Raw genomic sequence first — 22,675 nt, 5'->3', positions numbered from 1 at the left:
GACAATTGCAGTTTGCTTTAGTCAATTTTTGATATTGAATTATGAACGACATACACATAAGCGTGAACTACAAAGAAATAATATTATGTGATCTGGTATATTTTCTTACATAAACAACCAAGTATTGTGATTTTCTTTTTTAAACTTTCATTTATATTTCAAGATTGGTCGTGGCTCCTTTTGGGATGTACGTAAAGGAATATTGCGAACTAATGGACAAGAAAAAGAAGTAGCTGTAAAAACTATAAACGGATATTTTGAAGAGAATGTGAATGTCCTTCGAAAAATACAAAAACAAAAAAATATTATCCATCAGAATATTATAACACTATATGGGGTTATACAAATTCTCAGCAACATATGCTTAATTTTTGAGTATGCAGACTGTGGAACACTCTACAATTTCTTGCATCACTCCGATAAGGACGTCTCTTTCAACGTCAAATTAAATTGGATGATGCAATGCGCCAAGGTATGTTAAATACTTGTATACACTTTACCTTCCTAGAAAACCCAGTATTACGCGAAACATGGATTCAGTACAAAACAAGTAAGTGTGCTCGACAGTGAGATACCCGCTACCCATTGTGAATAAAAGCAAAACAGATCTGCATTAATATACATTTGATATATTAATATACTACTACATTCAAAATATTCCATAGAGTGCAAGATATACCAGACTGTCAGCCAATGCAACTAAGACCCGTAGTAAGTAGGCGTTTTTTTCCCAAACAAAAGTATTTCTTCAATAACTTCTACAATTTTTGTATTACCGCAACAAAATTTTGAGGAGTCATAAAAACTATAGTTATTATTGTATGTACCGACTCTAGCCTTAAAATTCCGCTTGTTATTCGATTTTCTGGGGTGGAAGTGGGAGTGGCAAAAATTTTAAGCAAGCTTGATCTGCGTGCAAACGTAACAATCATAGTAGTTGCCATTTAACCTTAGTGAGCCAATTTTATTTTATTTTTTATATATAATATATTTATTTTATTTATTTATTTCGTTTTATATTTTTTTATCATCGTCTAGAGCATAAGAAATATCGTTGGGCTTATTCAAACAAGTAAGAAAGCTACAGTCGAGTGTGCTCGACTGTGAGATACCCGCTACCCATTTTGAATAAAAGCAATATATTTTGCGGTTCTATTCTCAAAATATACCGAATATACTGCAAAAATACTAAAAATATACCAAATGGTATATGTGGTATATCGATATAGTACCGCATTCAAAATATACCGTAGACGGAACAATATACCAGATTGTCAGCCAAAGCAACTAAGACCCCTAGTAAGTAGGCGTTCTTGCCCATACAAAAGTATTTCTTTAATAACTTCCACAATTTTTATCTGATCGCAACAAAATTTTTAGGAATCATAACTACCATAGTAGTTAGCTTTAAAATTAAGCTTGCTATTAGATTTTTTTGATTTGCGGAAGTCGGCGTGGCAAAAATTTGAAACAAACTTGATCTGCGTGCAAACATAACAAATGCTGTCGAAAAAAAATTATAGCTCTATCTCTTATAGTCTCTGAGATCCAGTGTTTCATACAGACGGACATGGCTAGATCGTCTCGGTTGTTGACGCTGATCAAGAATATATATATTTTATAGGGTCGGAGATGCCTCCTTCTACCTGTTACATAGGCAAGAAGGAGGCTCCTGTCGGCTCAAAGTTATAATACCCTTCTACCCTATTGGTAGCGGGTATAAAAACGCCGACGGGTTTTAGATATATATTTGGATAGTTTCCCGTCTTTCGATTCTGGGTATAAAGCACTTAACTGAGTCTCCAAAGTGAAAAAGTCCAATACGCGTCTATCTATTGCCACGAATGAGCTTTCTGTCCTTGATTATCTTTCCTTTTTGTCTGTACCACCTTCTGAGGCACTGATGTCATTTAGCTCTCCGTCTCATCAACCCTCGATAAATCTTGAAGTTTCGCCATTGCATTTTTAAAGTCCAAAGTTGCTGCTTCTACTCCGATTTTGGTGTCGGCAGAGTTAAGGATGGTTAAAGAAGTTCTATCTTTACAATCCTCTGTGGAAATTATTAGTCCTTCTACAATTGAAGAATCATCTCGAGCTACTACTTTAGTGGTCAATAATCAGATTTTTTTATTTTAAAGGCTTGCCCATCTGATGATGTTCGGGCTTGTATTATGTCCAAAACTCGATGTTAAGGTGAATAAAATTAATTTCATTTACAAACGGGAAATTTCTTCATTTATATTAAGTATTCCGACTGAACAATTTATCAAGATTCGCTGCAACAGATTCAATTCCTAAAAGTAACAATAATTCAATTCTAAGCCTCCTTCTATGCCTGTCAGTTCAAAAAAAAAAAATAACCTCCTCCTTAATTCTTGGCATTCTTGGAGTTGGTGGGTATAAAATTATCCTTTGGTAGTTTTACCATTTTTATTTTTTTTATATACATATGTATGCCTCCCTTTTCTGATGACACTTTATATTTAGTTAATTTTTATATAATTAATAACATTTCCAACGTGCTCTCTGATCGTGATTATTTTATGGTTCTTGGGAATTCTAAAATTACTGGTAACTCATGTTCTTATTGATAGCCTTTTCGGTGTATATATTTCTCAGATTAATGATATTCCAAATTGTCTGTAGACCTCTCCAATATCCTCTCCTAAAGATCCTTACTTGCTTGAGCTGTCTAATGTATGTCTAGTACACATTTGGGGACGCATTCTTATTGATTTCTGAAAACTGAGAATCTTGCCTTGACTATATCTCAGTGTGACTGGTCGCAACTTTCTTTATGTAAGAATATGGAAATAGCGGATTAATTTTTTTCTTCTACTTTAAAATAGCAATTTGATGCTTGTTATTGTTAATGGAATATTAACTATTCCACACATGTAGATATGCCAAGCCTTAATGGTTTCCTGAGAAATTATCAAACTTAAAAAATTGTAGGTCACAAAAAGTTCAAGAAAACTGGCTCTTCCTTTGATTTTCTCCGTTATTCTGTGGCTCAACCCGCTTTCCGCACTTAATATAATCTTTGTTATGATGAGTATTTGAGAAGACGCAAACTAAGTTTTCAGTGTGATGCCAAACTTATCTACACATTTATTAACTCGCAGCGTAGATTGCCACCATCACCGTCTTTTGTGTTCTTTGACTGAAAATAAGACAGAATCAGAATAAGACAGATGCTGGTATTGTAGGCTTTTCAACCCCCGCTACCCATAGGGTAGAAGGGTATTATAAATTTGTGCCGACAGGAAATTTATGTAACAAGTAGAAGGAGGCATCTCCGACCCTATAAAGTATATATATTCTTGATCAGCGTCAAGAGCCGAGACGATCTAGCCATGTCCGTATGTGTGTCTGTCCGTCTGTCCGTATGAAACACTGGATCTCAGAGACTATAAGAGATAGAGCTATATGTTTGCACGCAGATCAAGTTTGCTTCAAATTTTTGCCACGCCCACTTCCGCCCCCGCAAATCAAAAAAATCTAATAACAAGTGTAGTTTTAAAGCTAGAGCTACGAATTTGGTTGCGATCAGATAAAAATTGTGGAAGTTATTAAATAAATACTTTTGTATGGGCAAAAACGCCTACTTACTAGGGCTCTTAGTTGCTTTGGCTGACAATCTGGTATATCGTGCCGTCAACGGTGTATTTTGAATAGTACCGCATTCAAAATACACCATCGCTATATCGCTATCGCCATCGCTATCGCTATACCAAGTATACCATTTGGTATATTTTTAGTATTTTTTGCAGGATATTTGGCATATTTTGAGAATAATACCGCAAAATATATTGCTTTTATTCAAAATGGGTAGCGGGTATCTCACAGTCGAGTACACTCGAGCTTTCTTACTTGTTTGACTATTTCGTTTGAAATTATTTTGTTTCATGTTTTCAAAATACTTTCTGTAATCATCAGGTAAAATCATCAAAGTGTATTTTTGGTCCTTTAATTACCGAAAGCTCTATTTTAACAGAACTTATGGCTCTTAACTCAATTTCTCAATCTGGACCTGCAGATGGAGTGATGGTGTGCTAAGTTATTGCGATGGTAGAATCTGTATACCGCTTTTAAAATTGTTTAAATTATCGGTTAACTTTTGCTATTTTCCAAAAACCGGGAAGAAATCGAATAGTATAAAAATTATCGTGGTATGTCTAAGTTGTCTGCGATTCCGAATATCTATTGCTTACTTCGTTCATAAACGATCTTCCTTCTGTTATAAAATATATACATATGTATGCTGATGATGTTAAGCTTTGCTTGACATTCAATGTTTGTCTTGCGGCTCACGGTTACAAAGAAATCTTAACCATCTTAAATCTTGGTGCGCAGTAAATTTGTTAAATCCTTTTTCCAATAAAATTAAGTTTTTGACGTTCTAATTATGTATGTATTATATGATACTCCTTTAGAGCGAATAGAGTCTGCGAATGACTTAGGTGTTTTGTTTGGTGCAAAATTAAAAATCGCTAAAATATTCTACCTGCTCTGAATGGTTGATTGGTTTTGCTAAAATTCATAAAACGCTTGTTGAAAGAAATCAACGATCTCTACATCACTAAAACTTTGTATATCGCACTGGTACATCCAATACTTGAGTATGGATCTTTTGTGTTGTTTTTATTCAGAGACTATTTAGTGGTAAAATAGATTTTTCGGAGCTATAAAGCCAAATAAGTTTTATTGTCCCGGTCAGGATCACCAGAAATTTTCTTTCTTTTTTTTCATTCCACGTAATACTACTAACTATGCTTGGTATAATACCTTTCGTATTTTGACTGAGAAAAACAATAATCTCAATTAAGTAATTTACTCTAGTAAATCAATTCTATATCTTAAAACGTTAATACTACAATATATGTCTAGTAATATGTTATTTATATTATACATATATATTTATATATAAATATAAATATATTTTTTCATTATTAGTTTTATTTCGTTATTTGTTCAGCGCTTTAATTGTTTGCGGTTTCCGATTAATGGATGCTGTTCCAAAATTTACTTTGCTTGGTCCGCGCGTCAACAAGTCTGTGCTTGGTATTGGTAAGCCACTTGATGGTACTTCCATTAGTCCATCAACGTCCAAACAAATAAATAAATACTATTGTATGGGCAGAAACACCAACTTTCTTCGGGTTTTAGTTTTTTTCGTTGACAATCTGATATATTTTGCGCTCTATGGAATCTATATTTTGAGTGTAGTACTATATCAATATGCCAAATAGAGCCCTTGGTATATTTTAAGTATTTTTGTATACTACTTTGGTATATTTTAAAATTAATACCGCACTGTTTTGCTTTTATTCAAAATGGGTAGCAGGTATCTCACAGTCGAGCACACTCGACTGTAGCTTTCTAACTTAATCTATATCTACATTCCTTGTAGGGTATGGAGTACTTGCACAACAAAAATATAATTCACCGGGGTCTTAAGACGAAGAGTTTGTTGCTCTTTAATGAATACAGTGTATTGAAAATAAGCGGACTTCATACAAGTACGGAAGTCACTACAATAAATACCGAAATAGTGGGGACACTTTGTATGGCTCCGAAAGTGAAAGTAAGTAGAACTATTTATTTTGAATAGTTTTTATTTGTATTTTTATAACTGCTACCCATAAGGTAGAGGGTTAATATAACTTTGTGCCTCCAGGAAATGAATGTAACCGGCAGAAGGAGGCATCTCCAGCCCTATAAAATATATATAGTTTTGTCAGCGTTAACAGCCGAGACGATGTAGCCATGTCCGTAAATCTGTCTGCTTGTCCGTATTAAACACTGGATCTCAGAGGCTATACGAGATATAGCCTTTGCATGTTTGTTTCAAATTTTTACCACCCTCATTTCCTCTCTTGTAAATCGATAAAAATCTTATAACAAGTGTAATGTTGAAGCTAGATTCACAATTTTTGATACATCCAATAATAACTTATGATTCCTAAAAAAGTGGGGCTTTGGCTGACAATATGGGATATTTTTACTCTATGGTATGTTTTGAATGAAGTAATATATAAACATACCAAAAATATACTTTTTTTTTTTAGTATTTTTGTGGCCTATAAATTTGGAATATTTTAAGAATAATACTGCACTGTTGTGCTTTTAATTAAAATGGGTAGCGGGTATCTCACAGTCGAGCTAACTCAACTGTAGCTTTCTTGTTTTTTTCTATTTATTGAATAGACCACAAATGGAGATTGCAATGCAAAGTGTGATCTATACAGATATGGAATAATATGTTGGGAGCTAATGTCAGAGAAGAAACCATTTTACGAATTGGACAACATGCATCCATCAGATATTAAAACGAAAATTGATAATGGTACGAGTAAGAACAAAAAAATTGTAAATACCAGAAATTGGAACTTCTTTCTTCAGGTCGTCGTCCGAATATAAATGATGCCAATATTCATGATGAGTCTGGTTGCATTGGACATATAATTGAAAAGTGCTGGGATCAAGTTCCAGAAAACCGACCAATGATGCAAGAAATTTGTGTTCTTCTTCCTATGAATCCACTAGCTAATACTAACGTAGACTTCAAAGAGATTGAACTAGGGGAACTTGTAAGAATATACTGACAGTCCAACTAGTAAAATTTCTAATGATGCTGATTTATAGATTGGACATGGCAGTTATGGTATCATTCACAAAGCAATCTGGAAACTTCTCGATGCAAAAAACATATCAGTTGCTGTGAAAATAATTAAAAACAGGAGTCAAAATTCAGTGCAATTTGAAAAAGATGTTTATAAGGAAATTCAGAATCTAAGAAAATGTATTCATCGGAATATTGTCACATTATATGGAGCCTCAAAAGATTCGAGCAACAACATTTACTTACTCCTTGAGTACACAGATTGTGGATCACTCTATGATTTTTTGCATCACTCACTCAAGGAAGTTTCATTCAACGTGAAGCTTGATTGGATGCTGCAATGTGCCACGGTATGTCTAATGTCCTATATTTTCCATATTTTCCCTGTCTCATTATCTTGTAGGGTTTGGAGTTCTTGCATAAAAATAATACAATTCATCGGGATCTTAAGACGAAAAACTTGTTACTTTTCAATGAATATCGTACATTGAAAATTTGTGACTTTGGAAGAGTGAAAGAATTTGCAAATTACAGTAGTGATTTAATGGAATCAGTTTGTTATATGGCTCCTGAAGTTTATGTAAATGCAAGTATATCTTTGTATTAAGCGAACACTTTGTTTATTTAGTTTATTTTATTTTTGCAGAACGAAAATGGAAAATACAATAAAATGTGTGATATATTTAGCTTTGGAATAATTTTTTGGGAAGTATTATCTAGGAAGAAGCCGTTTTACGAATTTAATGAAATGCAACCGGTGGATATCAAAACTAAAATTATTAATGGTAAGAATGATAAAAAAAAAAACATTTCCAGAAATTCTCAATTCTTGTTGCTCTAGGTATACGACCGAACATAAGTGATGCGAATATTAATGATGGCTCCGGTTACATTAAATTAATAATTGAGAAGTGCTGGGATCATACTTCAGAAAATCGACCGACAATGAAGGAATTGAATGATCTTCTTCCTATATTTCCTCTTTATCCACTTGATTACCAATTGGTAAAATTTGAGGAGCTTCAGCTTGTCGATGTGGTAAGAAACCACAATTAAACAAAACATATTGACTTTTATTGCCGATGAAATTTATAGATTGGACAAGGAAGCTATGGAGATGTCCATAAAGCAATTTGGAAGCATCCCAATACGAAAGAGATATTTATTGCTGTGAAAATGAGTAAAGTCGTTAGATCACTAACCGAGAAGATTATGTCCGCAAAATATGTTTTTCGAGAAATGCAAAATCTAAAAAAATGTATTCATCCAAATATTGTTACATTGCACGGTGTCACTAAGGACCGTGACAATCAATTTTGCTTACTTCTTGAGTATGCAGATTGTGGAACACTCTACAATTTCTTGCATAATTCGGATCTCGATTTCGAATTCAACAGAAAGCTTGATTGGATGCTGCAATGTGCCACGGTATGTCTAGTGCTTTTAAAACATACATATTTTAAATGACTCATTATTTTGTAGGGTATAGAGTTCTTGCATAGCAAAAATATAGTTCACCGTGATCTTAAGACGCTAAACTTGTTATTTTTTAATGAATATCGTACATTAAAAATATGTGACTTTGGAACTGTGAAAGAACTTTCGACTTGCAATACAGACTGCATTGGGACATTTAGTTATATGGCCCCAGAAATATGTGTGAGAACATAAATTTATTGGTATCTTGCGAACAATTTAAATTTCTTTTTTTTTACTTACATAGAATGAAAGTGGGATATACGATACAAAATGTGATGTATTTAGCTTTGGAATCCTTTTTTGGGAAGTCATGTCTAGGAAGAAGCCATTTTACGAAGCCAGAAACAGGCACATGCTAGCTATCCAAAATAAAATTAATCTTGGTAAGAAGAGTTAAACTATAAATTTTAGAAATTCTAATCTGTTGTCGCTCTAGGTCTTCGTCCGAATATAAATGATGCAAATATTTATAATTATTTCGGTTACCTTAGCGACATAATTGAAAAGTGCTGGCACGAAGATCCAAACAAACGACCAACGATGCAAGATCTTTGCGCTCTTTTAAGAAGCCCCATATATCGAGCTACATAAATCGATACCATCCGCCAAATAACTTTTGGTTTTTAAATCTCCAAAGTTTTGCAGACAGAATTGCTTTAATCTGGTAATAATTGTTTTTAAAGTGCGACTGTTGTGGAAAACTCAACAAATTTCTAAACTATTGGTACAAGTATATTTTTAAATCCTCTACCAGGCCAATTGATGCCCGGTCTGGCACACAGATGGAGCCCTTAGAATAATTTTAAGTTAGCCCTAACCTTTACAAGACGTGTGTATAAATTTGACGGCTGTCTGAGTATGTAACATCTTTACTTGCTTTTTGAAGAGAAGAAATACAGATGAAGCAACAACTTACCAACTTTGCTCTAGGAAAATCTACCTTTAAGGATTGGTATGCAAAGTTTAAACGTGGTGGTTTACAATTTTCCTCTACATTTGATTTACTACATTCATTATAAAATCATTTAAATTTTATTTTGTTCTTATGAAGGAACTAGAAAACGCCATTTGTTTATATTTCGAAAAGCTTGTAGGGAGGGGGAAGGCAGTTAAACATTCACAAATTTGTACTGAAGATAATTTAAATCTACATACATATGTATCTTGGATGCTAATAATGAAATTTCAGCACTGTAACTCCACCGGAATTATTTTGGCGCACCATCGGCATATAAGCCATACTAAGGTTGTATGGAAGAATAACCTTTACTTATTTTTAAAATTTTTTTAGTTTATGTTTTTTTTTTTAACTGTAAGGGCGGTCTAGAGGTCTGCATGAATGCACTCAAAATTTTCGGTTATTTGAGTATAATAAGCTTAAGTCGCAATTCGGCGTGCCAAACCGGTTTCAACAAAGTGAATTGCGCATTGGTAAGGGTTGTTTTCGTTAAATGCAGAATGAGTTCAATTCAAGCCAATGCGTAATGGATATCAAATTTTGGCATGCAGAGTCGTTCATGGCAGGCAGAGCAGAATCAAATTTTAGCATTCTCGTCGAGCTTGGACGAAAGACGTAAGAACTTAGTGTTTTGCGTATGTAGAACATAATATATGAATATACATAATATATGTGTAAATAGAATAACACAATAATTATATATATATATGTATATATATAAATTTATATATGTAAATATAAGAGAATATAAATTTAATTTCAGAAAAACGATGTATTATTGCTATCAATTCAAATACAATAAACAAAATTATGTTTCTGCATTTAGTCATTGAAAAATAAAATAAATAAATTATACATATATAATAATTAATTCATGTCTTTCTATTTTTCTATGTTTTGTATTGAAAAGCAATAAAAAAAACAACAAAAACAAACACGCAATAAATTTGACGCCTCCAATGCGACCCACAACTAACCGAGTACTCGGTCGTAAAACTCATTCGTGTATTGCGTCGCCGTTTGGATAGAGTAAATATTCTATTCATGCCTTTACCACATTTGCCAAATCCGTTTTACTCAATGTCTCACTCAGTCAGTCAGAACTTTGAGTGAGAGTACCAAATGCTGCTTTGTATTCATGTATTCATTTGTATTCATGCAGACCTCTATTTCAAATCTTCCACATTCACCGTATTCTCCAGATCTGGGCTTTAGAGACTATTTCCTGTTCGCAGATCTCAAAACAATGCTTGCTGGGAAGAAGTTTTCGTCGAAAGATGAGGTGCTCGCCGAAACTGAAGCGTATTTTGAAGCAAATAACAAATCGTATCACTTTTAAAGGAAGCTATGTTGAATAAAGACAACTTAAAAAAAAAAATGTGTTTTTCTAAGGAAATGTATGTAAAAGGCAGAAGAAGTCATCTCCGATCCCATAAACTATATATATTCTTGATCAGTGTCAACAGCCATGTCAGACTGTTCGTCTGTCTGTCCATATGAAACACTGAATCTCATAGACTATAGGAGATACATTTCCTATGGGTAGCGGGTATAAAAACACTCGAAATGGAAATTTAAGTAAGTTTTTAAAATGTGATTTTATTGTTTTATTTATCGCACACGCTGTGCAGAACAAACTAGAGGTGGATAACTATCGATGGTACTATCGATGTTTGGCCACTATCGACACGCTCTCGATAGTGATCAATCGCTATCGTCAATAGTGGTCGATATTTTTTCAAATTTCTTTGTATACCCGCATCCTCCGTAGAGTCGGAGAGGGTCTTCAGCAATGCAGGACAAATCATTTCAAAAAACCGTACAAAATTATTGGATGAAATAAATATATAAATAGCAGTACAGGTAAACCTAAAAAATAAAAATTCATATTATTTGAATAATAATTATTTATTATTTTTAGATAAAGTTTGGAAAACCAATTTCATACTCTCATAGTTGAAACAGATATGGATTATTTTAAGAACTAGTTCTCCACCTCTAGTACAAACAACAAAATAAAATGCAGCGTAATTAAGAATTATATGAGTACCCCATTGTTGTGTATTTGTGTTGAAAGCTTTCTTAGCAATTTCAAGGTTGTACGACATGAACGGAAATACGCAAGGGATCTATCAATTTTATTAGCAATCTATCATTTTATTAGGCAAAACTGATAATGTGGTAAGTTGAAAGATAACAACTTCTTATCAATGTTACCATAAATGCACAATTCCTCTGAATCAACGACAATTGCAGTTTGCTTTAGTTAATTTTTGTTATTGAATTATGGACGACATCCACATAAGCGTGAACTACGAAGAAATAATATTATGTGATCTGGTATATTTTCTTACATAAACAACCAAGTATTGTGATTTTCTTTTTTAAACTTTCATTTATATTTCAAGATTGGTCGTGGCTCCTTTTGGGATGTACGTAAAGGAATATGGCGAACTAATGGACAAGAAAAAGAAGTAGCTGTAAAAACTATAAACGGATATTTTGAAGAGAATGTCCTTCGAAAAATACAAAAACAAAAAAAATTTATTCATCCGAATATAGTTCAATTATATGGGGTCTCAAAAGATTTCAGCACCAACATATGCTTAATTTTTGAGTTCGCAGACTGTGGAACACTCTACAATTTCTTGCATCACTCTGATGTCGACGTTACATTCGACACGAAGCTTGATTGGATGTTGCAATGTGCCAAGGTATGTCTAATGCTTTTAAAACATACATAACATATGTATGTATGCATTTCAAATGTCTCCTTATTGTGTAGGGTGTGGAGTATTTACACAGAAACCAAATAATTCTTCTGGATCTTAAGACACGCAACCTGATGCTTTTCAAAAAATTTCGTGTACTAAAAATATGTGGATATAAAATCGCCAAAATAAACTCTGAACTTGTGGGGACAATTCGTTATACAGCTCCAGAAATATTTGTAAGTACATGTATGTATGTATGTATTTACATATGTATTCGTATTTGGAAAACACTTCATTTTTCGAGTTGATTTTAACATACTTACATAGATCACAAATGGCGCTGCCAATAAAAACTGCGATGTATATAGCTTTGGAATCATATTTTGGGAAGTCATGTCTAGGAAGAAGCCATTTTACGAAGACGGTGACATGCACATGTTAGCTATCCAAAATAAAATTAATCATGGTAAGAATAGGTAAACTATAAATTTCAGAAATTTTAATCTGTTATCGCTCTAGGTCTTCGTCCGAATATAAATGATGCCAATATTCATGATGAGTCTGGTTGCATTGGACATATAATTGAAAAGTGCTGGGATCAAGTTCCAGAAAACCGGCCAACGATGCAAGAAATTTGTGTTCTTCTTCCTATGAATCCACTAGCTAATACTAACGTAGACTTCAAAGAGATTCAACTTGGGGAACTTGTAAGAATATACTAACATTCCAACAAGTAAAATTTCTAATGATGTTGATTTAAAGATTGGACATGGCAGTTATGGTATCATTCACAAAGCAATCTGGAAACTTATCGGTGCAGAAAACAGATCAGTTGCTGTGCAAATAATTCAAAACAGGAGTCAAAGTTCAGTGCAATTTCAAAACGATGTTTATAATGAAATTCAGAATCTAAGAAAATGTATTCATCGGAATATTGTCACTTTATATGGAGCCTCAAAAGATTTGAGCAACAACATTTACTTACTCCTTGAGTACACAGATTGTGGATCACTCTATGATTTTTTGCATCACTCACTCAAGGAAGTTTCATTCAACGTGAAGCTTGATTGGATGCTTCAATGTGCCACGGTATGTCTAATGTCCTATATTTTCCATATTTTCCCTGTCTCATTATCTTGTAGGGTTTGGAGTTCTTGCATAAAAATAATACAATTCATCGGGATCTTAAGACGAAAAACTTGTTACTTTTCAATGAATATCGTACATTGAAAATTTGTGACTTTGGAAGAGTGAAAGAATTTGCAAATTACAGTAGTGATTTAATGGAATCAGTTTGTTATATGGCTCCTGAAGTTTGTGTAAATGCAAGTATATCTTTGTATTAAGCGAACACTTTATGTTTATTTAGTTTATTTTCGCAGTTTTCGCAGAACGAAAATGGGAAATACTATAAAATGTGTGATGTATTTAGCTTTGGAATAACTTTTTGGGAAGTATTATCTAGGAAGAAGCCATTTTACGAATATAATAATGTGCCTTCGGTGGTTATCATAAAAAAAATTATTGATGGTAAGAATAATAAAAAAAAACACGTCCAGAAGTTCTTAATACTTGCTGCTCTAGGTTTTCGACCGAAAATAAGTGATGCAAATATTAATGATGGCTCCGGTTACATTGAATTAATAATTCAGAAGTGCTGGGATCGTCTTCCAAAAAATCGGCTGACCATGAAAGAATTGTGTGCTCTTCTCCCTATATTTCCTATTTGTCTTCTAGATATCGGAATTGTAAACTTAGAAGAGGTTCAGCTTGGTAAATTTGTAAGAAATCGCAAGTAATCCAAACAGATCTGCTTCTAACGCTGATGAAAATTTATAGATTGGACGTGGAAACTCAGGAGTTGTCCACAAAGCAATTTGGAAGCTTCCCGATGCGGATGAAAAATCAATTGCTGTAAAAATAATTCAATATCATAATGTTGATTCAATAACGGAAAATATTATATTTGCAAAAAATGTATTTCGAGAAATACAGATTATAAAAAAATGTATCCATCGGAATATTATCGCATTATACGGAGTATCGAAGACTCCTGACAATAGGTTTTATTTACTTCTTGAGTATGCAGACTGTGGATCACTACAAAATTTCTTGCATTATTCGAATGAAAACGTTTCATTCAAGAAGAAGATGGATTGGATGCTGCAATGTGCCACGGTATGTCTAGTGCTTTTAAAACATACATATTTTAAATGACTCATTATTTTGTAGGGTATAGAATTCTTGCATAGCAAAAATATAGTTCACCGAAATCTTACTACGCATAACTTATTGCTAATGAATAATTATCATACATTGAAAATATGTGACGTTGGAACTATGAGTAAACTTTCAACAAGCTATACAGAACACATTGGCACAATTAGGTATATGGCTCCTGAAGTATGTGTAAGTACAAATATTTTTGTTTATTTAGTTGCATCAGAAGTTTGTGTTTCTAATTGAAAAAAAGTAAAAAAAAAATACACATTTTATTTCTTTATTAACATAGAATTCTAATGACAAATATACGAAAATGTGTAACGTATTTAGCTTTGGCATAATTTTTTGGGAAGTGATGTCCAGGAAGAAACCGTTCGAAGAATTTATAAATATAAATCCATTAGATTTACAACGTAAAATTATTAATGGTAAGACTTAAAAAATTTGCAGACATCTGTTTAATTTCGTAATTTTTTTAGGTGATCGGCCGAATATAAATGAATTGAACATTTTCAAATATTCCAATCGTATAAAGTCATTTATAGAAAAATGCTGGAATCACGATCCAAAAATTCGACCTACTACAGATCAACTGTTTAATTTTTTCAAGAATACTGAGCTGCACAACTGTGAACTTTGAAATCGCAGTGTATATTAATATATATTTGTATATAATTATATATATGCAACCTTTTGCAAAATTTTATAATTATGTGAAGTACACGAACTGTATACATGTATCAATTAAATTGTTATTTTACGTTTTAATGGTAAATATAAGGTTGGCAAAAAAGTCTTGCGGTATTTTTATTGAATTTTCAATTGTTCATAAAATTGGTTATAATAATGCGATTTAAGTCAAATATGCGCCTTTTTGTTCGATGACGAGTTCCCAACGAGATGCCAACTTGATAATGCCCCTATTATAGAAGCTCGCTTCCCTATTGGCAAAAAACTCAGAGAGCCAATTTTCACAGGACTCTCTTGTGGCCAACTTCCAACTACCAACTTCGTTCGCCATGGACAGAAATAGGTGGTAATCACTTGGGGCGAGATCCAGACTATACGGTGGATGCAAAATAAGCGCCCATCCGAGCTCCCGGAGCTTCTGGCGAGTCACCAAAGATGTGTGTGGCCTGGCGTTGTCCTGATGGAAGACAATTCGGCCTCTGTTGATCAAAGATGGACTCTTCTGCATGAGTGCTGTATTCAAGCGGTCCAGTACAGGTTCGAATTGAGCGTTTGGGCATAGGGGAGCAGCTCATAGTGGATGATTCCCTCTAATCCCACCAAACACACAGAAGAACCTTTCTGGCCGTCAATCCAAGCTTGGCCACCGTCTGGGCAGCTTCACCACTTTTCGACCACGATCGTTTGCGCTTCACGTTGTCGTAAGTGATCCACTTTTCATCGCCAGTCACCACCCGCTTCAAAAACGGGTCGATTTTGTTGCGATTCAGAAGCGATTCGCATGCATCCATACGGTCAAAAATGTTTTTTTTGCGTCAAGTCGTGTGGCACCCATACATCGAGCTTTTTTATTAATCCAAGCTTCTTCAAATGGTTTAAAACGGTTTGATGTCTTATGCCCAGCTCTTGGCCGATGCTACGGCGCTACTATGCCGATCTCTTTCGATCAATTCAGCGATTTTATCGCAATTTTCGACGACAGGCCTTCCGGACCGTGGCGCATCTTCGACCACCTCCGCACCAGAACGAACACGTTGAAAACATCGTTGTGCGGTGGAAATGGAAAATGTATCGGGTCCATAAACTGCACTAATTTTATTGGCAGCATGAGTTGCATTTTTTGCCTTTATCGTAGTAGTACTGTAAAATATGCAGTATTTTCTCTTTATTTTGCTCCATGTTTGTGACGCTATAACTCACGAAAGACTCGAAACAAACAACAATAAATCAAACACATGGAAAGAGCTTTCCAAAAAGGTATAGCATGAACCGATGCGACGAATAGAACTAGAACTACGCGCCCGCAAAGACACCTATCGGAAATACCGCAAGACTTTTTTGCCAACCTTATATTTAAGCTATGACCCATAGTCTTAATCTTTTACCGATGGATATTTTTTCAGACAATATTTGCAACATTAAACAAGTAAGAAGGGGGGACATATTCTAATATATACGAAACTAATATACCTAAAAATGGTAAGATAGTAATTCATTAAAAATATATCAGATTTTCCGCTAAAGAAATTAAGACCCGATTGTAGGCACTTTTTCCATACAAAAGTAATTCTTAAATAACTTCTACAATTTTTATTCGATCGCAATCAAATCAGGAATCATAAATTCTGTTATCATTGGAAGTATCAAAAATTTCTCGGCTGGCACAAATTTGAGGCGAACTATATCTTTGAGCGAAAATTACAAATACTATAAAAAAAAGTATATCCCTATCTCCTATAGTCGCTGACATCTAGGTGGACATACGGACAAACGAACAGACCGACTGACGGTCTTTTCTAGATAGGAACTGAAATCAAGATTTGTAAATCTTCTTCAAGACAAAAGAAACCATATAATAGAATATAAACAATAGGAATTCGATATTCCAAAAGAATTCCACTAACTTCAAATTTTAGGACATGAGAATATTTTCGCATTGTATCAATGCCGATGATAAATTATGAACTGCACGAAATACAATTTATTAAAAATTCTTTTTTGGTATCTCAGAAAACTTATTCATAATCTCATTCAAGAAACACTAACATTTCAATTTTCCATTGCAACATAAATAAAACGAAGTAACTTTTATTTTAAACACAAATATTGTGCAATTATTTTTTTATTTTGGAGTTTTATAACAAATGCATAGATATGAAATAATATCGATTATTCTTTCCAATGTTATACAAAACATATATATATATATAAATATGATAATTAAAATACGATAGATGCCTTTTCAGAAGTTATGATAGAAGTACATACCGGAGTTCGAAGCCTCCTCACTCTCCACTGAATCAACGCAATGTGTTACATCAAATGCTTGATTCGAAAATAGCTGAAACATTTCAGAAGCCAAATATATTAGTAAACTCTTTCTATTTTTTTTTTAACAACAAAATTTTAAACGCCTGAACTCAATTGTATTTTATACACTTGACTGTGACGCCTTCAATGCATCATTGTCTGCTTCCATTTTGGAGTGCTTCCGAAGAAAGAATTTATTTTGTTGGCCGCAACTGAAAAAATGGGACAAAATCATCATAGTCTCACTTGGAACTCATTTGCAACCGCGATCGTTCGAAGAAACCCACCTTGCAATTTGATTGACTCAAGCTGGATACCAACTAAAAATAATATAGGAATCCAACGCGCCTCCAAAACGCAGGCCTGCAATTATGGAACAGCGTTCAAACGTCGAAAGGAAATGTCCTCTTCAGTGAGCGTGGCGTTCTATCATAAGTTCCTCTATAAGGCACTATACTAATTGAAATCAAAATTTGTGAACATGGAAAGAATTATATCGATTCACAAAATAAAATTGTCGAGATTCTCGACACCTTAAAATTTGTATGATACTAAATTAACAAATACTTAAGACGACCAAAAAAAAAACGATAATACATCTAAAGACTTGCAATGCGTGCGGTGTCATCAAAGTCCAAGAAATTGTCATCCTGGAGCAACTGCGAAGGCGGCGTGCAACTTGCACTCCACTCCCAGATTGGACTGACAACCTTATTTAAAAAGCAGGGGGTTTCCAGCGGCGCCTCCAGATCTCCAAGACCAACAAAACTCTGGTCCAAATAGTTGGCTGCATTCTCGTTCTCATACTCGGGCGTTGGCTGATAGTCTGTTAATAAATTATCAATAAAATCATTCCATGAACTTGAAGGCGTCTCATTTTGAATATATTGCTGATCAGCTACACTACCATTGTCGACATTTAGTATATCTGCTATGAATTCACTGTCCATCTGGTTCTCATTGTTGTTGCTGTTGCCGCTACTGTTGGAATTTGTTGAAATTAATGATCCGTCTGGCGAGACGGAACGATGATTATATGCTGTTGGAATATCGCTTATAAAGCATCTGGACATCTTGTTTGGTTTGTGGGTTGTCACACTAGTTTTCAAGTAATCGCACTCCATTTTTAGCTTTTGTGTTATTTTTAACTGCTTTTTCAGCGCCTTTAGCAACCATCTGTTTTTGCTGCGTGTCTCGTCCAATTCCTTTTCGACTGCTTCCATGTACGCTTTCTTTTTGCGACGATTCTCTCGCGCCAACAAAGCATTTCTGTTGTATACGTTTGGATCCGGACGCCTTGTTGGTAATCGTTGTGTTCCAGTTCCGCTGTTCCGCTTTCGCTTTCCACTTACATTGTCTGCGTTGTTGTTGCTGTCTTTGCTGCTCCTGCCCTTGATGCTTTTGTTGAGCTCGACTAGTCCAGAGGTTATGTTGTTTTCTGACTCACTGTCACTGCTGTCGCTGGCGGAGCTACTGCTTACATCAACATTCGTTTTGCATTGGTATTGGTAATCGTATTGAGCCACCAATTTATTATATTCCTCCATTTTGGTTTTTTCGTATTTTGCAAGCAGGTAAAATGTTTACTAATATGTGCTCAATGTCTCGATAACCTTGTACTTTACCTTTTATGTATTTAAAATAATTACTTTACGTTTTCAAATTACTCTTTTGCTTTATTGTGAAATTATATTGTCAAACGTTTGTGAAAAAATGACGCAGTGAAACAGATTTGCTAGGCAATGTGACCGCCTCGATAACTGTAAAAATACCGTACATGGTTTTTTATAGCAAACATATACGGTCTCTCTGTGAAGTGTTGGACCCGATACACTTTGTACTATAAAAAGCTTCATTCTAGTCATTTCAGGCTAGATTTAGCCGCATTTTGAGTGTGGCGGTTAATGCCTAGCCACAATACTTATAGATTACTTTTAATATTCGCTATCCATATGATAGAAGGGTATTACAGTAGTTTTGTACCTTTAGGAAATGTATTTAATTATTTCTCTCCATAGAAGCAATTAAATGTCAGATTCTATAGCAGTTCGAAAAATCGATTAACGAAAGTGTAATTTAAATATCAGATACTTTAACAGTTCGATAAATGTAAATACTCTATGTTATTTGAAAAAAAAAACTACTTTTACATTGACATTATATTTGCATCATACAATTATTCAATAGGTTTTACTTATTCTAAGTAATGATTATATGTCAAGTAATAGAATAACTCAGTTTAGTAATTAAAAAAAAAGCTTGAATTTGTTTGACGATTTTTAATAGTGTGATGTCTAATATGACTAACGGCTGCGGAAGCTTTTATTTTTCTATTATAAAAACTAAGATGTGTTGTGATACACATCTTAAGCACTAATAATATACATTTGTATGTTTATAAATGTAAATCTAACGACCGACGTGACATCAGCCTCTACCATGGTAAATTCTTTTTAATTATTATCATAGTACATACCACGTATGCAAGACGACTGCAAGGTTATTTCTACTGGAGGTATCCAATATTTCCATGTACAGATAATTTCAAACGATTTGAAAACAACTCGATCATTACTGGATCAAAGGTAGATATTATTCACAATTGTATTTTATATATTGATTTAAATAATTTTATACATTGCACAGGATATCTTTGAGTCTGTCAATCTCTGCTGGCTCAAGTTTGATAAACAAGTCCATTAAATGGAAGTCTAGGTACGTTGAGCTTAAATGGTGTCACGTGAACTGGATTCAAGGGGCAGATTCCCGTTTTGTGCACATGATAACCATGCAAATGTGTGTAAATTGGTTGAATCTAGATTTCGCATGCAAATTTCCTATAAATATAGTAATATTCAAATTCATTCCAAATCCAACTCATATTAATACTTATATAATTTTGTATAGTAGACTTTCTTTCAATTGTAACAAATTTGAGAATAAATTGTCAATAAAATCGAACGCCTTTGCATTTTGTATAATATTTAATTTGTAATTGGCAATTGTATCATCCTAAGTATACTACATATGATACACCCACATACATACTAAAAAGTATATTATTTGTTGTACCTATTCCCACAAGAGGGGCCAAAATGTCGGGGTAACCGCTTTAAACTAAATGACAGAACTCGACGCGTGTCGCTCAAACGCCGCCTATTCCCAGTTCCATTAACTGACCTCCCTCCATTCAGAAGATTCAGTCGCAGTCGTTGTCCCCGCCATTATAATTTGTAGCTACCCATACTAGTGAGAATGCACTTCATGTTTATCCACTTTTATATACACAAATTAAAGTGTGTGGGATGAGTGATTCCCATCAGTTTCGAAGCAAATAGTACCTATACTTTCACATATTGTATGTGTAGCAATTGTATCTGTGTGTGTGCCTTGTCAGCTATTGTTCCATTTGTGAGCTTGACATGTATATAAAGGTGATAAATCTCACAGTCTAGAATTCAGTTCAATTCTAACTCGTCTCAAAGCCGGTTTTGCTTAAAATATTGTTGTGTTGTGTTGATCGTGAATTCGAGGAATAAAATGCGTTTCACTCTGTTTACTTTCCTTGGTAATTTGGTTTTATATATTATATTATGTTGAAATATTCTGTAAAGTGGGAGAAGTAATTTAACAAAAATGTTTGATTATGTCTGATTATGTCGATAAATATTTTAAATTTTTGTAAATTACTTAGTACAATAATCGAATGTAAAGAAACTGACTTTAAAAATATAATTTAATTAAATTTAGAGAGAAAAATAATTAAAGTTTGTAGTATAAAATGTAAATTTATAGACTATGAAACCGAGATATAATATTTGTATAATTTTAAAATATCAAACAATTTAAAGCATATTCTATTATTGAAGTTTTACTTGTTGCGTGCAACAAATAGATAATAATAAATAATGTATTACGTTTAATTGGGATTTTAAAAACACCTCGCGTAGTTCACAGCAAACTGACCTCTCTAACAAGATTATGAATTGATGAGTGTGTCGTATAAGAGTGAAAACAAAGGCAAACATGTATGTGTGTATGTGTTTGTCTATGTTGATAATTAACTTGCGATTATTTTAATCATTAAAACTTATGTTTATTTAAATAGCACTCTGCTTGTTGGCGTTCGTCCTGGCCAATCCCGCCAAGGACACCAAGAAGCCGGCAACCAATGCCTGCAACAGATCCTGCGGAGACACCTACGAACCTGTTTGCGCCAAGGCCAAGAACAGCAGCAAGGAGCGATTGATTAGCTTCGGCAGCAAGTGCGTCATGGACAACTACAACTGTCAGCACGCCGACGATCGTAAGAATCTGACTATTCACATTATACAAACATTATTAAATTCATTTTAATTGCAGCATTCGAGATCAAGTCCAAGGGCGAGTGCGGTGGCGGTGTGAGTGTGCGTCTCTCCTAATCTAATGACCAAATGAATTATTATTATGCATTCAAATAAAAGTACTCTTCTCTTTGAAAATCGGAAACAGTTTTATTCATAATGTATACATATATAATAATATTCTACAAGCTTAAATTTGCACTCGACAACTTCAAATTTAATGTGGCTCTAAGCCAGCTCTTTAACTCCCCCAAAACGCAGACAGTCCATACACACATCATTCACATTCATACATCGCTCAGTTAAGATCAGTTCCAGCAAATCCACATCATGATTCTATATTCCAAACACACTTCGCTCACTCACTGGTCATAAATCGCAAGCGTCTAACTGAAAGGCGAGACAATTGAAAGAGATTAGAGAGCTATTGATGGACAGTATCGCAATTAGACTTCATACTTACTTATAAACAATAATATAATATAGTAGAACAGATTATTTGTTCATACACATTATAGATTAATAGTTGTTATCAATGTTCAATATAATTCGATTTAATTCGATTCCTTCTTCTGCTGCTTGACCTTATAGTCAGCCAAAGCAGCCTTGATGGCATCCTCAGCCAGCATCGAGCAGTGCAGCTTTACAGGAGGCAAACGCAGCTCCTTAGCAATGTCCGTATTCTTCAATTTGCCAGCTTCATCGATGGACTTGCCCTTAACCCATTCGGTGGCCAGCGAGCTACTGGCGATTGCCGAACCACAGCCGAATGTTTTGAACTTGGCATCGATGATCTTGCCATTCTCGTCCACTTTGATCTGCAATTTCATCACATCACCACATGCCGGGGCGCCAACGAGTCCCGTCCCAACGCTCACGTCCTTCTTGTCTAGCGATCCCACGTTGCGCGGATTCTCATAGTGTTCAACAACCTGCAATGGAAATACGAAAACAAAACTAGTAATTGACACTTGTCACTTGTCGGCACGTAATTGTTATCTTTAATCGTATTGCCATCAACCCAAGAGACACTGTAAACATACATATGTACATATGTATATAGTATACAATAGCACGAAAGATATTACGAAAGAACTTTCGCCCTGCTATAGTAAATAGTACTATTTCCACTTACATTTTCATGGTACATAGCGCATGGCACGCTTTGTACTCTACGCAGCTGTGCAGTCAGCAATCGGGAGGATTGACGGATCAAAGACATTTTCACCAACAATATGTATTATCGCAAAAAAAATGATTTAGATCTGATATCAACTATACTGACAGAATTGTTGTGAAATAACAACACGATATGGAGAGCCGAATCAACACA

The 22,675-nt window shown here is 34.3% G+C and overlaps 4 protein-coding genes across 9 annotated transcripts; 2 read left to right on the top strand and 2 right to left on the bottom strand.

Moving 5' to 3' along the window:
* Positions 1–14,716, top strand: LOC133837835 (tyrosine-protein kinase JAK2-like). Of its 5 annotated transcripts, XM_062268731.1 has the most exons (21): positions 1–95; positions 164–472; positions 5,414–5,587; positions 6,211–6,349; positions 6,406–6,593; positions 6,649–6,975; positions 7,029–7,205; positions 7,272–7,410; positions 7,467–7,663; positions 7,721–8,053; positions 11,857–12,012; positions 12,104–12,242; positions 12,296–12,483; positions 12,539–12,865; positions 12,919–13,101; positions 13,159–13,306; positions 13,361–13,557; positions 13,616–13,954; positions 14,009–14,185; positions 14,289–14,427; positions 14,479–14,716. In XM_062268731.1, exons 1-21 carry the CDS (start codon positions 42–44, stop codon positions 14,637–14,639), a joined length of 4,191 nt encoding a protein of 1,396 aa, XP_062124715.1. In that variant the 5' UTR covers positions 1–41; the 3' UTR covers positions 14,640–14,716. The 5 variants fall into 5 exon arrangements, with proteins under 5 accessions (XP_062124715.1, XP_062124716.1, XP_062124718.1 ...); XM_062268732.1 differs by lacking the exons at positions 11,857–12,012; positions 12,104–12,242; positions 12,296–12,483; positions 12,539–12,865 and having other exon boundaries at positions 7,029–7,211; XM_062268733.1 differs by lacking the exons at positions 1–95; positions 164–472; positions 5,414–5,587; ... (5 more) ...; positions 7,467–7,663; positions 7,721–8,053 and adding exons at positions 11,332–11,402; positions 11,471–11,776 and having other exon boundaries at positions 11,848–12,012.
* Positions 14,717–16,775: 2,059 nt separating this feature from the next.
* On the bottom strand, positions 16,776–18,723 carry LOC133837493 (protein PFF0380w-like). Of its 2 annotated transcripts, XR_009893813.1 has the most exons (3): positions 17,907–18,723; positions 17,287–17,825; positions 16,776–17,211 (listed from the first exon to the last, which is right to left on the bottom strand). XR_009893813.1 is itself a non-coding variant. In XM_062268272.1 (2 exons), exons 1-2 carry the CDS (start codon positions 18,544–18,546, stop codon positions 17,599–17,601), a joined length of 867 nt encoding a protein of 288 aa, XP_062124256.1. In that variant the 5' UTR covers positions 18,547–18,723; the 3' UTR covers positions 16,776–17,598. The 2 variants fall into 2 exon arrangements, 1 of the variants encoding a protein (XP_062124256.1); XM_062268272.1 differs by having other exon boundaries at positions 16,776–17,825.
* Positions 18,724–20,425: 1,702 nt separating this feature from the next.
* On the top strand, positions 20,426–21,480 carry LOC133836075 (vasotab-TY1). The gene is made up of 3 exons (XM_062266368.1): positions 20,426–20,567; positions 21,108–21,305; positions 21,362–21,480. The coding sequence occupies exons 1-3, from the start codon at positions 20,540–20,542 to the stop codon at positions 21,418–21,420; spliced, it is 285 nt and encodes a 94-aa protein (XP_062122352.1). The 5' UTR covers positions 20,426–20,539; the 3' UTR covers positions 21,421–21,480.
* LOC133836073 (iron-sulfur cluster assembly scaffold protein IscU) lies at positions 21,468–22,667 on the bottom strand. Its single transcript, XM_062266366.1, has 3 exons — positions 22,478–22,667; positions 21,806–22,274; positions 21,468–21,732 (listed from the first exon to the last, which is right to left on the bottom strand). The coding sequence occupies exons 1-2, from the start codon at positions 22,562–22,564 to the stop codon at positions 21,897–21,899; spliced, it is 465 nt and encodes a 154-aa protein (XP_062122350.1). The 5' UTR covers positions 22,565–22,667; the 3' UTR covers positions 21,468–21,732; positions 21,806–21,896.
* Positions 22,668–22,675: the final 8 nt, after the last annotated feature.

The sequence above is a fragment of the Drosophila sulfurigaster genome, chromosome 2R (genome assembly GCF_023558435.1).
Source record: "Drosophila sulfurigaster albostrigata strain 15112-1811.04 chromosome 2R, ASM2355843v2, whole genome shotgun sequence".
In the NCBI taxonomy this organism is placed as follows: Eukaryota; Metazoa; Arthropoda; class Insecta; order Diptera; family Drosophilidae; genus Drosophila; species Drosophila sulfurigaster.
This window is presented reverse-complemented; position numbering and strand designations above follow the sequence as displayed.

Excerpts from the sequence above, each read along its gene's own strand:
- LOC133837835 (XM_062268731.1), top strand. The coding sequence starts at position 42 with ATGAACGACATACACATAAGCGTGAACTACAAAGAAATAATATTATGT. Across the intron at positions 6,594-6,648 it reads AGATTGAACTAGGGGAACTT|ATTGGACATGGCAGTTATGG; the intron begins GTAAGAATATAC and ends GCTGATTTATAG. Across the intron at positions 14,428-14,478 it reads ACAACGTAAAATTATTAATG|GTGATCGGCCGAATATAAAT; the intron begins GTAAGACTTAAA and ends TAATTTTTTTAG.
- LOC133837493 (XM_062268272.1), bottom strand. The coding sequence starts at position 18,546 with ATGGAGGAATATAATAAATTGGTGGCTCAATACGATTACCAATACCAA. Across the intron at positions 17,826-17,906 it reads TATACTAAATGTCGACAATG|ACTATCAGCCAACGCCCGAG; the intron begins GTAGTGTAGCTG and ends ATTTATTAACAG.
- LOC133836075 (XM_062266368.1), top strand. The coding sequence starts at position 20,540 with ATGCGTTTCACTCTGTTTACTTTCCTTG. Across the intron at positions 20,568-21,107 it reads CACTCTGTTTACTTTCCTTG|CACTCTGCTTGTTGGCGTTC; the intron begins GTAATTTGGTTT and ends TTATTTAAATAG. Across the intron at positions 21,306-21,361 it reads CTGTCAGCACGCCGACGATC|CATTCGAGATCAAGTCCAAG; the intron begins GTAAGAATCTGA and ends TTTTAATTGCAG.
- LOC133836073 (XM_062266366.1), bottom strand. The coding sequence starts at position 22,564 with ATGTCTTTGATCCGTCAATCCTCCCGATTGCTGACTGCACAGCTGCGT. Across the intron at positions 22,275-22,477 it reads GCGCTATGTACCATGAAAAT|GTTGTTGAACACTATGAGAA; the intron begins GTAAGTGGAAAT and ends TTTCCATTGCAG.